A 12,441-nucleotide genomic window follows, 5' to 3' on the forward strand; every position below is an offset into this window, starting at 1 on the left:
CTCATAGACACGACCAAGTAGCAAGGATAATACATCGGAAGCTAGCGAGGAAATACCAGTTGACCAAAGAAAGTGTCCCATACTACAAGTCCGAACTACAGGCAGTACTAGAGATCCCAACCCACAAGCTGTACTGGGACCTCGGTATAATAATGGATAGGACATTCCCGCACAACAGACCGGACATAATCCTTGTGGACAAGAAGGAAAATACTACCTATCTGATTGACATAGCGGTACTCAACACTGGCAACCCGCAGAAAGCCCATGGGGAAAAAAATCAGGAAATACACGAACCTAAGACAGGAGATTAGAATTAGCATTAGCATTAGTAGAGGCATTTGATGCAAGAAAGCAAGCTTATGCAGCATCAGCCAAAAAAAAAAAAAAAAAAAAAACTACTTCCACTTCACCGCTCTGTTCGTTCAAAATACCTGTCCAGCTGAGCCTTAAACTTATTTAGGCTATCAACCTCCACCACAAGGGATGGCAGTCTGTTCCACCAACCAACCACCCGCTGGCTAAAGGCAAATTTCCGCACGACTATCCTACATCTGTCTTTCCCAAATTGGAATTTATGCCCTCTCAGGTGATTTTTCTGAGCTAGAGGAAGAATCCCATCAGCATTGAGCATTCTTAAACCATTCAAGGCTTTATACACCTCTATCAGATCATCTCGCTGGTGCCTAGTCTCCAGACACTGTAATTTGCAAAACTTAAGCCTTTCTTCGTAAGAGCACCCCTTTGTTCCATTCACTAATCTTGTTGCCCTTCTCTGTACTCGTTCCAGCAGCTCTACATCGTTCTTGAAATGAGGCCTCCAGACCTGTATACAGTACTCTAGGTGTGGCCTGACCATTGCCTTATACAATGGAATAATCACCTCCTTATCCCTGCTGGAAAAATTCCTGTATATCATTGACAATACTCCATGAGCTACTCTTGCAGCCCGTCTGCACTGCTCAGAGAACTTCATATCTGCCTGCACAATCACCCCCAAGTCCCTTTCATTCTCTACCACTGTCAGTGTAGTACCACAGAGTTGATACGTTGCTCTGGGGTTGCTGTTTCCCATGTGTAGTACTTTACATTTGTCAATGTTAAACTTCATTTGCCACCTCTCGGCCCATCTGCTCAACCTTTCCAGATCCTGTTGCAGCAGCATAGTGTCAGTAGTGTCCTTGACAACCCTGCCAACCTGTGTATCATCTGCAAACTTGGACATTAAGCTTGATATACCATCATCAATATCATTTATAAATACAGAAAACAATAATGGACCCAACACTGAGCCCTGAGGGACTCCACTAATAACATTAGTCCACAATGAGCAGTGTCCATTGATTACCACTCTCTGGCTTCTCCCTCTCAACCACCCCTTTATCCATAGCAGCAATTTGCCTCCAATGTCACACTGCTCCAATTTGTGTAGCAGTCTTCCATGTGCAACAGTATCAAAAGCCTTTCTAAGATCCAAGTATATAATATCAAAGTTATTCCCTGCATCCAGTTCTTTTGTGACTGCATCATAGTATCCAATCAAGTTGGTCAGGCAAGACTTCCCCTTAACAAAACCATGCTGTGTCTGAGCTATAACTGAAGTCTTGTCTAAATGATCCTGCAGTGCTTCTTTAACAAGTGCCTCCATTAATTTTCCTGGAACAGAAGTTAAGCTCACAGGTCGATAATTACTTGTGTCAGCCTTTGATCCTCCTTTGTGAATTGGGGGTCACATTTGAACATTTCCAGTCTATGGATACCTCCCCTGAGTCCAAGGAAGCTCTCATAATTATGGCTAAGGGTTTGCTTACTTCCTTTGCTGCCTCCTTTAATATAACTGGATAGATCCCATCCACCCCGGGTGCCTTTCTTGTGTTTATCTTCGACAGTTTCTCCTACACTTTACTCTCAGTTATTACAAGATTCTCTAGCTTACTGCCAGAGTTGAATACACCTCTGCCATTCCCCTTGCTGAATAACTGCTCATGTGTGAATGTCGATGCAAAATATTCATTTAGTTTGTTAGCTACCTGAGCAGGATCATCAACAGTTGACCCATCAATATCAAGTGGACCAATCTGATTCATCCCCTTCCTTCTAGAGTTTACATAAGTAAAGAACTCTTTGCTGTTTTTCTTTGCATCCCTTGCCAAGGATTTCTCATAATCTGCCTTCGCCTGCCTAACCTCCTTTGTAACTTGGTTGCATATCAACTTGTATCTATTATAGGCTTCTGTGTCATGTGTTAATTTGTAAGTATCCCATGCATTTTTCTTCTCTGCCATATGCCTCATTAGTTCATCTGACATCCATTTTGGCCTAAATCTTGAACAATATTTCTTAGTTAGTATGTAAAGCCTAGTAGCTTCCAAGATAAGTTCTTTGAATGCTTCCCATTTTGAATTTGCTGTTGGTAACATTATCAGTTGGTCCCACTGTATAGAATTTAAATACTGTCTCAGTCCATCGTAGTCGCCTTTACGGAAGCAATAACCCTTCCCTTTACCCTTAATGGTAGTTACCTCTTTGAGTAAATCCCACTTCAGCACACTGTGATCACTGCCACCTAGTGGTTCATTTATCTGCAGATTCTTAATGCATGAAGAATCACTGCTGATAATCAAATCAAGAGTATTACTCCCTCTAGTTGCCTCCCGAACATGCTGATGTAGAAAACAATCATCCAATAAATCCACAAAAGCCCTGCTAGTGTGTGAGTAACCAGCCCCCAAATTCCAGTCAATATCTGGGAAATTAAAATCTCCCATTATAAGACTCTCTGATTTACTGGCCCACTCTATTTCCCTGTACAGTTCCTTATTATACTCATCAGAGTCATTAGGCCTATAGCACACTCCTACTCTCAATTTTGTTCTCCCAATGCTTATGTCACACCAAACTGACTCAACACTGCACTGTCCAGCGATGTCGACTGGCTTCACTTCCTTGGTTTTTATGTGTTTCTTAACTAATAGCATAACTCCTTCCCCCTTCCTATCCTGTGTATCCTTTCTGTAGACGTTGTACTCCCCAAATTGCAGTTCTGCATCCCTTATATCTGTGTGACACCACGTCTCTGATATCCCAACAATATCTGCCTTTGATGTTTTGAGCAATACCTCAAATTCATCAAATTTATTTACTAAACTCCTAGCATTGGTGTACACGCAAGTATACCTGCACCTGTTTCTATTCTTAGCTACCCTAACACAACCCATGTGTTTACTTGTACCGCAATGGCTCCCAGCACTCTCTGAAATACCATGCATCTTGTTTTTCAGGCTTCTGCTCATTCTAATAGAAGCAGTGCAAGAATCTCTTTCACCTCTGCCAGTGGCTACTGTCAATCTATTGGTCTTTGTCTCCCCATTCTAGCAGTTTTCCGACCCACCTAACACTGCCTCGATAGCATCAGCAAATATTCTTGCACCCTTTCTATTTAAGTGTATCCCATCCCTGTAGAAGCAATCTCTCCTCTTAACAAGTACAGTCTAGGCTGAAAAAAATTCTACCCCTTGAGCCTTGCACAATCTTTCCAGGGCCGAATTGATCAACAAGGCTCTCATCATATACTCCCTCCTATCGTGTCTGGGCAGAATTGCAGACACTTTCAAATTCAACCCTAATTCTCGGCTTTTGTTCAACAGTGACCTGTATTTGTTAAGTAATTCTGCCGGTCTCCTACTCTTAATATTATTAGTGCCAACGTGTACAACTATATCACCTTTTGTGCCCTTAAAAGATATTCGCTCTACAACGTCATCAACCTTTGCCCCTGGCAGACATACCCTGGTCCTGTTTCACCTATCTTTTTTACAAAGCATGTTCCCCGTTTCCCTGACAATAGAGTCACCAACAACTACTAGTTCCTTCGGGACCAACGCATTCTGCCTTGGGGGTTGTCTCTGTGTCACGCGATGCCCAAGTGCAAGCTCTGGCGTTGATGTGGGCAGCTGAGAGCTTGATGGGCCCCTCAATTTAGTTTCTTCGAGGGCATCCACCCTGTCCTTCAAGCTCTCATATAGGCCCACAAGAACGCCGAGTTGTTGCCTGATATTGATACACTCCTTGCATCGCGCACACATCCCCCTTGGCAGTATCATGTCCCGTACCGATTGAATACCCGATTGCAGAGCAATCGGGTATTCAAACTGGCTGCAGATCAAAGAGGTGTGACCTATGGAACAAGTAACGACCATTCCGATCATCGCGTTAACCGCAGGTATGTTACCAAAATCCTACATAACAGCCTAGCAGCAATAGGTCTTCCCAGCGAACACCTACAAGGAACTCCAGTAAGTCGCAATTCTGAACACCTGTAGTATAGTCAGAGAGTTCCTCGACCAACAGTAACACCAGACACAACCACCCTGGGAACTTGATAACAATACCCGTCACGAGGTGGAACCCCCAATCAGGGAGAAACAATATAAGAGCAATAATAATAATAATAATAATAATAAAACTCCTGAGCTGTTTTGGGAGCATATCTGCATTGTTCATAGAACTTCATAACCGAGTGTACAATTACTCCCAGGGCTCTTTCATTTTTCAACTCCCTGATTGCAGTATCACACATTTTATACGTTACTCTGGGGGTTACTGCCACCCATATGCAGTACTTTGCATTTCTCATTGTTAATCTTCAATACTCATCACAAATCTCTAACTATTCTAGATCCTGAAGCGTTAAGCAGATTGGATGAGATTTTTTGTTACAAGTATTCAGTAGCATACTTGTCACAAAAAATGTCACTGTGATTACTGCTCCCGCTAGAAAATCTTGGGACTGCATGTGTATATTATGTAGCATTTATAATTCCTATGTTATTTTAACCTTAGGTCAGAGGGAAATGTCACTCGTTTTTTCCACCCCAGATCGGTTGTGTTTCGTTGAACTCGTCCTCAATTATTTTCTGAAATTTTTGGACTTTTTTTTTTTTTTTTTTTTCTTTTTTCCAGAAAGTGCCTGAATTAGTCGATATCAGGTGGGGGTAGCATGATTTTTCTCCCGGAAAATCTGGGTTAATGTATAGTAAGTCCAACACAGAATACGTGCATTTACAGACAGAATAAGTATACTAACACACCACAGCCATAGTGGCTTTGCGTTAATACGCATATATACACTCTTACTTTACGCTGGGACATATCTTGAATTCAAGATATTCACTGTATATCTTGAATGTGATTGGATTTGGGGTAGTCACAGCGTAGTATTACTCTGTGGTAATCCTGAGTATAGTAATATTGGATAACTTTTCGATTATACGAAAGTATTGTAAACTGTATATATATATATATTTATTTTTTTTATTATTATTCTTTCCAGCTTATTGAGTGGTGAGTGGGTTTTCCAAGGGAAAAAGAAAAGTTCTATTTTGTAAATGGCAGGTCGACGTAGAAGTGCGCCATCAGGAAATAAACGAAATGCCAGCGGAAATTCTTTTGCCCAAGTATGGCATTTTTTTTTAAAATCAAAATACAATATAGCATATGTATAGCTAGCCCTGCTCCACAGACTGTAATCGAAATAATTCAGGAAAATATGTTATAATAATTTCTTAGAGTGTTAACAAATGAAAATATTACATCATTCACGAATCGCTGTTGGTAGGTTTGTAGTCTCTCTGTGAGGCAGTGAATTTAGACTAGTGGTTTGTATTATTTTCTCCGGAGCTCCAGAGTGGCATGTACTTTTCCAAAGTTGAGGTAATGCAGTTAGCCTACTCGTGCAGGATGTCGAGCCCTAAAAAAATAATAATAATAAATAAAATAAAATAAAGCTTCCACAGCCCATTATATCTCTGTGATACGTTTTGAATTTGTCCATCCAAATGAATTTGGGAAACGGGAATGTCTGATGGGGTGTTAGCTATTAGTATTTAATTAATAATTACAAATGGAGCAAGAAGCTTATACAGAATTAGACAAAATAAGCAAGTACTCTCTAGTGAAAGTCAATTTTTGCATATCTGACCTTTTGCAGCCATATTTTTTGGTTTATGTTCCCTTTGGTCTGAGAAAGAGTAAAGTTTTCTTGTCATTTTGTCATTGCTCTTCTCTATGCCTGTTACAAAAATTCCACATTCCAGAGCTGTATAAAGTTCTTATGTGGCCTAACCATTGCTTTATACAGTGTGGTAACTCCTTGTAAAAAAAAGGTAAAGTGCAGCCATTATCAACCCACTGCAGGATAGAAGCCTCCTCAACAATTCATGCTGAGGGAAATGGACCATAATCTGCCATGCTGGTCCAGTGCGGGTTGGCAGATCAACCATATTCAGCAGTCAGGGGCTTGAACCCCAGTCTACTCAAGGAGTGTGTGGTATGCACTACCGCTCCTGACCACTTGGCTACGGAACTCCTTGTTCCTGTTAGCAAAATTCTTGTATGTCATTGATAGAACTCCTTGAGTTATGGTAGCAGCATGTACATTCTTCAGAGAACTTCATGTCAGACTGTACAGTTACCCTCAGTCGCTTTCCTTCACCACCAACTTGAGTGTGGTATCATCCAATTGGTATGTTATTGTGGGATTATTTCTGCCCATATACAGTACCTTACATTTATTACTGTTAAACTTCTTTTGACATTTCTCAGATTTTGTCTTTTTACAGTAGCCCCTGATTGCTGTCATTAATCACCTTGCCAACCATTGCATCATCTGAAAACTTAGATAACAAGATTGTAATATACCTTCATCAATATCATTAATAAATATTGAAAACACTAACTAGTCCAGCAGTGAATTGCAAGGGACTCCACTAATAACATTATTCGTAGTAGACTGGTGCACATTTATAACCACCCTCTGGTGGTTGTAAATGTGCTTCTATCACTCAGATCCCTTGATCATGATGAATTAACTTGCTCATAATTTCACACTACTCAAATTTGTACAGCAGTCTTTTGTGTGTGTAACAGTATTAAATCTCTACTAAATCTTAGTTTATGATATAAAAATTACTTTTTGCATGCAGTGTTACTGCATCATAATAGCTAATCACATTGGCCATACAAGTTTCCCCTTAAGAAATTCATGCTGTGATTTCTGTGTAACTGCATTCCTCTCAAGATGATCCTACAGTACTTCTTTATTCAATGACTAACAGAAGTCAGTCTTACAGGTCTGTAATAACTCACTTTACCCTTCTAACTCCCTTTATTAATAAGGGAGACATTTGCACCTTCAGTATGTAGGTACGTCCCCTAAATCCAAGTACCCTCTCATAATTATGATCAAAGGTTTGTTTACCTCTTTTGCTGCTGCTGCTGCTTTTAATATAAAATTATAATTTGGTATATTTTGTATTCTCAATCCAAAAACTTCTTCCTGCATAAAACTTGATCCAGGATCATCAGATCATGGACATTGAACCAGGTTATCTGAACAGGATCATCAGTATATGTACATAAATAAAAGAATTCTTTGCCAGAGACTTGTGGAAATCTATCTAAGCTCAACTTATCCCCTTCTTCACTTGATTTAAGGCATGTTTTTACTTGCCATAGATTTCTATATACCCTGATAATTTATAATCATTGTTTTATTTAGTTTATGCCACTAGTTGCATCAGTTCATGACATCTGTTTAGATCTAAACCTTGAATAGTTTATATTTATCATTATAAAAAGCATAATAGCTTTGATGATGTCCTTGCATGTAGCACAGTTGGTAGAATCACTATGCTTACTGTACCAGGTTCAGAGACCTGAATTTGAATCGCGTCAGTGATGTGAGGAATTTTAACGGGCTGTTTTCACATTGTGATTGAGATTGTCTTCAGCAAGGTTAGCATGCCCCCTTCCCCCAGAAACAAAGGATTTTCATCCAGTAAGTAAACAGGCAAATTGACTACAGAACACATACAATTTATAGACACAAGCATTAGCATTAGTAGAGGCATATGTTGCAAGAAAGCAAGCTTATACAGCATCAGCCAAAAAAAAAAAAAACACCTTCCCAATTTCACCCATCCATTCACTCCAAATGTTTGTCTAGTTCTGCCTTAAATTTATTTAAGCCAACCACTTCTACAACAACAGATGGAAGTTTGTTTCAGCGTTCAACCACCTGCTGGCTAAGTGCAAATTTCTGCATGTCTATTCTACAACTGTCTTTCCTCAGTTTAAATTTATGTTCCCTCAGATGATCAATCTCGGCAAAAGGAGAAATCCCATCAGCATTGAACACGCTCAAACCATTTAAGGCCTTATACACTTTAATCAGATCACCTCACAGGTGCATAGTCTCCAGACACTAATTTTCAAAACTTAAGCCTTTCTTCATAAGAGCAACCATTTGTTCCATTCATTAATCTTGTTGCCCTTCTCTGTACTTGTTCCAGCAGCTCTATATCCTTCCTAAAATGTGGCCTCCAGACCTGTATACAGTACTCAAGGTGTGGCCTAACCATTTCCTTATAAAAAGCAATAATCACATCCTTTTCCCTGTTAGAAAATTCCTGTATATATCATTGACAAGACACCATGAGCTACTCTTGCAGACCATCTGCACTGCTCAGAAAACTATATCTGACTGCACAAATATCCCAGGTCCTTTTCATTCTTTACCACACTTAGTGTAGTACCATACAGTTGATATGTTACTCTGGGTTTACTGCTACCCATATTCAGTATTTTTCATTTGCCAAGGTTAAACTTCATTTGCCACCTCTCAACCCATCTGCTCAACTTTTCTAGATCCTATTGCAGTAGCGTACTGTAATTTGTGGCATTAACCACCCTTCGTGTCATCTGCAAACTTAGACATTAAGTCTGATATTCATCATCAATAACATTAATAAATACAGAAAACAACAATGGACGCAATGCTGAACCCTGGGCAACTCCACTAATAACATTAGTCCACAAAGAGCAGTGACCATTGATTACCACTCTCTGTCTTCTCCCAATCAACCAACCTTTTATCCATAGCAGAAATTTTTCCCCACTGCCACACTGTTCCAATTTATGTTAGAACAGTGTGGCATTGGGGAAATTTAACAAACCCATGCTATGTCTGAACTATAACTGAAGTCTTGTCTAGATGATCCTGCAGTGCTTTTTTAATCAGAGCTTCTATTAATTTCTCCTGAACAGAAGTTAAACTAACAGGTCTGTAATTACTTGTGTCATTCTGTGATCTTCCTTTATGAATTGGGCTCACATTTGCACATCTCCAGTCCATGGGTACTTCCCCCGAGCCCAAGGATGCTCTCATAATTATGGCTAAGAGTTTGCTGCCTCCTTTAATATAGCTGGATAGATCCCATCCACTCCGGGTGCCTTCCTTATGTTTATCAACAATTTCTCTTCCACTTTGCTCTGAGTTATTACAAAATCATTTAGCTCACTGCCGGAGTTGAATTCATCTTTTGCACCCCCCCCCTCCCCAAATAACTCTTCATGTGTAAATGTAGATGCAGAGCCGACTGGGCTAGCCGGGTGGGTAAAGTCCCTGCCTGGCAACCCAAAGGTCGCGGGTTCGAATCCCCGCCTCGGGCTTGGATCAAAGTACTGCAAAAACCTTGGGAGGTGCGTTATGGCCACAGAAGCATATGCGCCAACAACTACCAAAAAAAAATTTTAAAAAATGTAGATGCAGTAGTTGAAATAGAATTTAATTTTTTGTTATCTACATTTGTATTTACGTGTTTTTTTTTTACATTTAATTAAATAGGAAATCCACCAGTTATTAGATAATATTAATAACATTTGTGTTATATGGTTTTAATAATATTGCTAAATTCTGAGGAAAATACTTAAAACATGAGTATTTTTTTCAAAAGTCATTGTGAAACTATATCTTGTGTAGTCAGCAGCCACAACTTGGCTGCTGACTGCACATTGGGAAGGAGTGGGCTACACATGGCCTGCAAGCTGTGGGTTGGGCACTCCTGTGTATATTCCAAGATTAATGCACGAGTGTGTAGATGGATGTGTGACTATTTTTGCTCTTAGTAACCATAAAACAGCCTATGTATGCTTACCCCATGAGAACCCCAGCAGGCCCACTGATCCCCTACTCCTTGTTTTCCATACTGCTACATGTTCCAATAGAAGCAGTGTAAGAATGAATTTTACCTTGGCTGTTAGGGAGGGCTGTTAGATCAAACTATTACTCCGTGTGTTTCCCCCTAAACTAGCAGTTTTCTTCTATACCCAATACTGCCTTAATAGCATTAGTAAATATTCTTAGTATTTACTTAGTTTACTTAAATATTTAAGTGTATTCCTTTCCTGTAAGAACAGTTTCCTGTTAACCAGAACACACCATCCTGAGAAAAATTCTACTCCAACAAGCCCAGGGCCACCTTTAGGTATTCACAGGTCCTAGGTACTCATCATTCTGAGGCCTCACAAACTGTCAGCCTCACTTCATTCTGAGGCTGACAGTTTGAATAAATTCAAAGGTCTACTGAATACTTACCTTTATGAGGAGAGAAGCCTATAATTTGTGTTTTCTTATCTACTTAGATGTTTTATTTTATTTTTATTTATTTTTTTTTTTGGAAGTGCAGCAAAAGCCTGTGGCTTCCTTGCACTATATGGCAAATACTATTACTTTCCAAAAAAATTCCCATTCATTTTATCAAATATACGTGATCTCAGTTCTGATCTCAGTGATGTCCATTTCCACCTGCACTCTGCAGGTGGAAATGGACAGGTGTACAAACAGCTTTAACTTTTCAAATATCTGCCAGCAATTCCTTAAAAATTCTCGAATGGGACAAAGATAATTGAGTTAATTTCAGTCCTAAAGATGAGTCCTGTCTTATATCTTGTAAAAAAAAAAAAAAAAAAGTCTATAGCACCTATGCTTATCTTTGATGACACTCAGATTTCTAGATAAGATCACATATCTCTATTGGGGATTACCCTGACTTCTAATCTCTCTCTTGACATAAGCACATCACAAAAATTGTTTCCTCTTCATCTCAAAAGCTGGGTTTTCTTTTTGGCTTTAGACATTACTTTCTTCTAACACTGTACAAATTTGAAATCTGCCCTACTATGGAATATTGTTCTCACATCTGGAGTGATCCCCCAAAACCTCTCTCTCTTACAAAACAAATTGTTTCTTACAAAGTTTTTCCACTCTTTGTGTCATAGATTGGTCTTGGTCTAATAAAAGCGCTCGTCCCCGAAGGTCGGAGCTCTGCTGCATGTATTAGCTCTAGAATTACAACAGTTATCCAAGTAAAAAGGTACGATCTAAGGAACCATAACTGATTTAATGAGCCATTCGCGGTTTCACCTTGCTTAGGCATGTACTTAGACATGCATGGCTTAATCTTTGAGACAAGCATATGACTACTGGCAGGATCAACCAGGTAGCATTTGCAACAGTCCACGAATGCACTGCGGTCTCGCCGCAGAAAATCGTTTCCGACTGCGTCGCAGTCGAGGTGCGCCAAGTCTGGCACACCACGGTACACTCTCGGCATACCGTGTCTTAAATAAGACCTCACAATGAGGAGCAGTTCGCCTCGATCCCGCTCTGCTCTCCAACTCGTGGTGCGGAAGAATGCTTCGACTTCGAAAGAAATCTCGGCGCTCGGGCGCATATGCAGCAAACTCAATAAATAGAAATTCGAATCCAGAACGCCGCCCGATCAGCACTTCGGCCGAAACAGGCGACTGGATCTGCTGTGTAGACCAACGGGCACTACTTCGCGAACGGAACGAGAGGCATAGAGGAGAGGTGTAACACATGGCAGGGGTTCACAGGTACGCTGCACTTTATCAAGAGTCGATTAGCCATCATCGGTATCGGTATTGATCAGCCCACACATATTTTTCACCATTCGTTTCCATTACTTCTCTTATCGGTCAGTATCTGCTTTATTCGCCCTCGTTTCTGGGGGCTTTTCTTCGAACACCCAGCGATTTTAGGATGACTAAGACATCGGACCGCCGTACACTTCTCAGCGCAGGCGGCCCCAGACCGTCCCTTTTGGGCTCACATTTTCTTTTTCATGTGTGTTCTGCTTGTAATTTACATGGCGGTACGTGTATCGGAAATTTGTTTAAACGTTCCTCACCATTCTTTTTCGGTGATGGCAACGTACGGCGCATTATTCAAGCGACTGGCTAGGTCGCTGGGACGGTCTCTGCTGTACCCTATATTATTCAACATAGAATCGTGCTCTGGTGATGGCTCGCATTTAAGACTCATTTCCGTCGGCAAGCGTCTCTGCTCCCGCTGACACACCATGATACTGTCATGACCATCCTCCCCTCTCAGATGTGAGGACTGCCTCTCTCAAGGGGATACACTTAAATAGAAAGGGTGCAAGAATATTTGCTGATGCTATCGAGGCAGTGTTAGGTGGGTCGGAAAACTGCTAGCTTGGGGGGAGGCAAAGACCAGTAGATTGACAGTAGCCACTGGCAGAGGTGAAAGAGATTCTTGCACTGCTTCTATTAGAATGA

At 40.5% G+C, this 12,441-nt stretch overlaps 1 protein-coding gene across 2 annotated transcripts in view; it reads left to right on the forward strand.

Moving 5' to 3' along the window:
• Positions 1–5,189: 5,189 nt before the first annotated feature.
• l(2)gd1 (lethal (2) giant discs 1) overlaps positions 5,190–12,441 on the forward strand; it is a 518,195-nt gene continuing 510,943 nt past the window's right edge. The window contains exon 1 of one of the 2 annotated variants that reach the window (XM_090373359.1): positions 5,190–5,229. Coding sequence is in view for 1 of the 2 variants with exons in the window: in XM_090373358.1 (XP_090229484.1) it covers positions 5,388–5,456 (69 nt within the window). In the remaining variant the exon portion in view is untranslated. Of the gene's footprint in view, positions 5,230–5,293; positions 5,457–12,441 lie in introns of those variants that run through there. The other variant, XM_090373358.1, reaches the window with a different exon arrangement.

Source organism: Mastigoproctus giganteus, chromosome 5 (assembly GCF_048544385.1).
Source record: "Mastigoproctus giganteus isolate SK-2022 chromosome 5, ASM4854438v1, whole genome shotgun sequence".
In the NCBI taxonomy this organism is placed as follows: domain Eukaryota; kingdom Metazoa; phylum Arthropoda; class Arachnida; order Uropygi; family Thelyphonidae; genus Mastigoproctus; species Mastigoproctus giganteus.